The 6,302-nt window shown below is 42.2% G+C and overlaps 1 protein-coding gene across 1 annotated transcript; it reads right to left on the reverse strand.

Moving 5' to 3' along the window:
- Positions 1-5,162: 5,162 nt before the first annotated feature.
- On the reverse strand, positions 5,163-5,789 carry LOC308283688 (ras-related protein Rap-1b-like; the record flags this gene model as incomplete). The annotated part of the gene is made up of 1 exon (XM_080724157.1): positions 5,163-5,789. One exon carries the CDS (start codon positions 5,787-5,789, stop codon positions 5,163-5,165), a length of 627 nt encoding a protein of 208 aa, XP_080580283.1.
- Between the last annotated feature and the right edge of the window lie 513 nt (positions 5,790-6,302).

The raw sequence follows: 6,302 nt of genomic DNA on the forward strand, positions 1-6,302 counted from the left end.
TCAGTCTTAAATGGACACATTGGGACTCAAAAAAAATATATTTCTATGGTAGTAGCATCTTTAGCATCATATCTGTTGCAGGACAGTGCATAATAAACTGCTGTACTGCAGTGCTTATATGCTGATGTTAGTAGTTCACCCCCAAAATGACCTTTTTCCCCCATATCGATTACTCCCCCCATGGACACTTGAATTCATTGATTTTTGTGTTGTTGTCGCATTCCTAAGATAATAATTTTGACCCCCCCCCCCCCCCCCCCCCCCCCCACACACACACACACACACACACACACACACACACACACACTTTATAAATGGGCGCCCCTGCCCCAAAATACTATTGAACTCAACTTAAAGGGGAAGACCACCCATTTTCAATATTGAACTATGTCATTAATATACCTTAGAGGAGTTGTGTGGAAATAAAAAAAAGTTCCCCCTTTTCTGTGTTGCCTAGAACTGGAGGATTGATTTTGGGGTTTGTATTGCAAATTACAACTTGATGACATCACACATTGTGCTTTACAATACAAACCCCAAAATCAATCCTCCAGTTCTAGGCAACACAGAAGAGGGGGAACTTTTTTTTTTTTCCACACAACTCCTCTAAGGTATAACATAGTTCAATATTGAAAATGGGTGGTCTTCCCCAAGTCTCCATGGGGTGAGTAATAATAAAAAAAAACTATTTTGGGGGGTGAACTACTCCTTTAAGACAAGGAAGCAGATGCATATATCTTTATAAATAAGACCTCCATGTTGAATGTCATATGATCATATTTCTTTCCTCCAACTTATAAAGAAAATCACATCCAAATATTTATTAATCAGATGACATACAGTACCATGAGAATAGCCAACAGTCAGTAGCCCCTTCCCAATCCGAGTGTTAGATGCCTTGCATTCTCTCACATGTATCATCTAAAAAGAGACACTGGACTGGGAAAGTGCCAAAGCAAATGATGCATTGATAAAAGTGAAATACTATGCATCAAATTGCATCCGTTCACATTTCTACTGGATGAAAGGTATTTGATGTTAAATGAGTTCAAGAAGGATACCATCTCTAGGAATTAACTTATATATATGTTTAAGTTAATATCAAAACCCTTTGCTAAGCTAAAGGAGAATAGTTGATAGTCTATAGACCTTTATTGATTGCATGAGGGGAATTTAGTTGTCATAGGAGTACGAACCAGGACAGATACAGATAGGTCCGGAGTGAATCAATAGTATACTTCAAAGGTAAAGACTACAAAGTTCAAACGGGTAGTAATGTACAGGAAGTAGCACTAAGATGCAATACACCAAATGGAGATTTAACCACTTCATCCATTTATACGTCCACCACCCAAGGGTCTGTACTAGATCCACTCCTTTTTTTCCCTCGACACCAAATCTCTTCATCGAAAATAGACGATTTGCAGGCTCACAATGTGTTGCGACGTGTTGTGAAGTTGTAGATGTGCTTATGTTCGCCTTATGTTGACCCCAGAATAGAGACAAAAGGGTTTGTCTGGTTAAGGTCAGGCCTGGCTGTCTGCACTTGGACTGACTAGGATTTGCATGATGTGTGAGCTATTAAGTAACAGTTTGTAAGAGTATGACAGTGGGTTCCGTGATTGGTTCCTTTTGGTTCCAATCAAAATGTGGATCCTACAAATCACATCACACACCGAACAATTACTGAAGCAGGAACTGCAATATTTAGGCTGTATCCCATACAAGTCATGCCATAATACTATACAGTAAAATACATAGTGGCAATTTAAATGAACACTGACACATTTACTGTGTAGGAGCCGGAGGTCAGAGAATACAATACGATTCAATTAATCTGGATTGAGAAGCATTGCTAAATCAATCAACTTGAAAACGAGCAAGAGGTGTAAAAAGTCCTAGAGTGGAACAGTCAGAGACCCTGTACTCGTTCCAAACTTCTCAGGTATCCATCTAACACTGAGGAGCTTTGACCAAGTCTAGGGTCAGAGACAGGTCACAGAAACGGCACAGAACAAAGAATTTGGTATAACACAGCTGATAATTGTGTATTCAGTTGATGTGCATTTGTATCTGTTCCAATAAAAAAAAAAAAAAAAAAGAATTACATCATGAGAGGTGCTTTCAATTGTAAAACCTTATCTGAAAAACGAAAAAGGACCAGACTCACCGCATTTGCCTCAAAACTGGTTTACTGTTTTGAAGTAGTTAAAAGTTTGATATCCTCTCTAACTTGTTTATAAAACGCCAGAGATTGTAACAGCATGTTTTACAAAACTTAGCTATCGATTCCTGCATGTTCCTTGTAGCCGCGGTGAAGAGCGTTCATTTGCACCAGGGTATCCTCTGCCACGCATCTCGGTCCGAGTGTGGAAGGTGATGGGTTGGCGTGTGAGTCAGGGTGATACAAGCGAACACAGGTGTGAGTTTAAACGGGACACAAAGAGGAACCAGAGAGATGATAATCATAGTTCACTTCCTCGTCTGAGCCAGGAGAAACAATGCACCTTGTCTCTTACTGTGGCTGGAAAGGGGAAACACATCTCTCTCTGTGTGTGTGTGTGTGTGTGTGTGTGTGTGTGTGTGTGTGTGTGTGTGTGTGTGTGTGTGTGTGTGTGTGTGTGTGTGTGTGTGTGTGTGTGTGTGTGTGTGTGTGTGTGTGTGTGTGCGCGTGTTGGCAGTTGGGAAGCCATTTGCAAGCACATATGCATCCATACATCCACCCCCATCAGAACTGTGATTTATTGTATGTATTTTTGAAAAGTCGTGAAAATGTGTGCAAATCTTTGAATGTATTTTTTAAGCGAACGTTTGTAACTCAAATTTTGCTTCTGGGGGGTCCCTGGAACTAAATATTTTGAGATGGGGGGTCTGTGGCCAAATACATATCATTTTGGGTGTCCTTCACATGAAAAGGTTTGAGCACCACTGAAACATAGGTTTTTCTATAAACCTTGGAAGGATTTGAAATATTCAAATTTCAAAAATAGCAGATCTACAAGCTCGCAGCACAAGCTTGTATATCGCGCTGTGAGCTTGTATATCGGCTATTTTTCAATAGTTAAAGCACAAAATAATGCGTTCCCAGTCTAAATGGGTTATCCCCCACCCTATGAAGAACATATGGGGTCCCGCAGTGAATTCTTGTACCCAGGGCCCAGAAAACTCCTAAACACTGGGCGAGTGGGATTTGTGGCGAGCGGACTGGTTACCTTACACTACAAAATGTGCAAATCTGAGGCGTTCATATAACACAACCATGTTGTGTAAGTGACCTTCTACTGCAGTAGCAGAGGTTTATCTTCTTTAAATGTACCTTTCAGAACGAATCTGTTTTGATATCATTTTGTGGTTATGTAATGTCCTATACATTGAACAGTGACCTTACTGACCAACTGTAACACACTGACAATACTACAGCCAGTGCCACCCAGTTCCCTCCTTCTCAACTATTCCTTATCTGTAATTGTATTTATTAGAGGAACAAGTTGGAACACGGTGTTCAGTTCATTTCCGATTAGTAGTCATCTTTTTTGGAACTCATGCTGTGGTTCTGTGGTATCTCATTTCTATTCAGATCCACCAATGCTCTTGCTTCCTCTATCATTGACCTTCATTATTGGTGAGTATTATGTGCATGATCTACCACTAGAGGGTGATGCAAGACAAAACAGTGTGAAGGTTGAAATGTTGCTCAGATTGATAATACTGTAGAAGCCATGCTTTTGTCATTGAAATTTGTTTGAATGTAGTAAAATGTTTTCAGCATGGGTGAAATATTAATCAGGATAACTATTTGTGTCAAGCACCTACAACCAAAAATAACCCATTTGTCTTAACCTGTACCTGCTTGTACTGTAGGTGGGAATCAGTCCAATGTTTTCCTGTTCAATGTGGCTAAAGCTAAACATTTAACAGGGTTAAGATGTATCTCAGAATCAACTTTATATGATCTGGGAGAGAAATCCATAAATCTTCAGAATGGAGAATATTGAGAGTCCTGTTGTTTCTGACTATTATAGATGTACTTTAGGTTTAGATGAAAAACAGGGTTGAGAATCAAGGGATATTATTACTGGTTCAATTCAGTTATTTTTCATGGCATGTGGATGTAAGGATTACATTGAAATGGACGGTGTAGTATGTCAATGCAGTGAAGGCAATAGTTGATTTCAGCATTTGTCAAATCTTCAGTAAACTTAAGTGGAAGAGATTAATTCACCTTTTTATAATTCAGACAAGGATTTTTATTTACCTTTAATGGAACATACTGTTATGAAAAATAAATTCTCAAAGGATGATAAAATGTTTTGATGACAAAACCACTTCTTGCACTCAAGCACATAACAAACAAAACAATCCAGAATATGAATATAAGTGCAAAATAACAATTACAATGTAAACTCAATGTGCATACAAAAGAGAATTCTAAAGAAACAGTTCAGAATGTGCGTTATAGGATTCGGAAATTGCTGTTGAAATAACCCTAACACTAGATAAATGCTTTGCCATTCATATGATTCATAAAAACAAACAAACATACAGAAAACATCATATGCACATAAGTTTCGTCTATGATCTCTTTCCAACACCAGTACAGTCACAATAGTCACCTTACAGAGTTAGATATGAGTCAAAAGAGAACTTAGGTGCTTCCGCACCTGTCACAATTTGCTATTGTACTACTGTACCGTATAGCTTTTTGTCAGTGATATACAGTATTCTGGCATTAAGAATCCTCACTGCAATTCAACTCTGCAGTGTCCAATACAGTTGTTCAGCAATGTGATTTCTTGTGTGCTTTCCTCTTCACAGTATTTCTCCGCCTCAGTCACAGTACCTGTACTTAGAATGGCTTATACTGGCTTACACTGATGTTGTGGTGAGATGTGTGTGTGGGTGCTAGGGGTCTGAAGCCATCATAGATTATTGACCCATTTAGTATTTTTTTTCCTTCTGAGCAGCAGTCGGTCAGTTGTAGCGTAGTAGTAATTCAACTGCATCTGTCTGTCACTGATTCAGCCAAGTCCACTCCTCGAACAATGTCTCTTTGAGTTGCTTCTGGACAAAAAACCCACTCTTTCTATCCTCTCTTCGTCTTCTACTCTCTCTCTCTCTCTCTCTCTCTCTCTCTCTCTCTCTCTCTCTCTCTCTCTCTCTCATTAAGATATGATGCAGCTGTTGGTTTTGTTCATGGGGGGTCGGTTGTTGCCGTCCTTGGGGAAGGTCTCCCTGCGGCGTCTCAGGGCAGGGCTGAGGTGGCTGGGCAGGTTGGCCTGCTGGAGCAGCCGGCGGAAAACCTCCAACACGTTGTCATTGTCTTTGGCCGAGGCCTCCAGGAAGCTGTTGTTCCAGTCCAGTTCAACCGTGGACAGCGCGTCCTCGCTGGACACCAGCCGCTCGTCCTCCCGGTCAGTCTTGTTGCCCACCACCACTATGGGCGTGAACTTGTCCTCCTTGAGCTCCAGGATCTCGTCGCGGAGGCTCTTCACCGCTGCCAGGGACTCGGGGTCGTCCACGGCGTACACCAGGGCGAAGGCGTCGCTGTTCTGGATGGAGAGCTTGCGCATGGCGGGGAAGGAGTAGCTGCCGCTGGTGTCCATGATGTGGATGGTGACCTTGACGCCCCCCACCTCGTACTCCTTGCTGTGGAGCTCCTCCACCGTGCGCCGGTGCTTGGGCTCGAAGGTGTCCTGCAGGAAGCGCTGGATCAGGGCTGTCTTGCCCACGCCGGCCGCACCCAGGAACACCAGGCGAATCTCTGTCTTCTCTTTCACTTCTAGGGACATTGTTTCCCTCTCTCTCATTCACCAAGAGCCTAATCTGACTTGTCCCTCTCCTTTTCTGTCTAACTAACTAACTCCTCCTCTCCTCTGCAGCTCTGCCTGTGACCACCAAATCACAGGGATGGATTTTAAACAGGTCTATCATAAGAGGAGGGGATCAGAGGAGTCTGCTGGCTGCTAGTGCAGGGATTGGAGATGTGTAGCGAGGGGGGATCAGCGGAGTCTGCTGGCTGCTAGTGCAGGCATTGGAGATGTGTAGCAGAGCGAACAGAAAGGATGCACGCATCTGTCTGTGTTAGTCTGGCTGCGCTCAGTATTTATAGGCTTTTCTGTCACAGATATTCCACACCCAGCCTTGGCTCTCTGCCAATCAGACTGTGATGTAGCTCCCTGAGGGAACTCTTTGGCCAATTGGAGAACGCCATGCAAATTTCAGGGAATACAACTGAAGGAGGAGAGGTGATAGGAATCAATTATGTGCTTAAGTCACTGGTCCCACTTTAATACACGATTAAC

Source organism: Nannobrachium achirus (assembly GCF_963921795.1).
Source record: "Nannobrachium achirus genome assembly, chromosome: 4".
NCBI lineage: Eukaryota > Metazoa > Chordata > Actinopteri > Myctophiformes > Myctophidae > Nannobrachium > Nannobrachium achirus.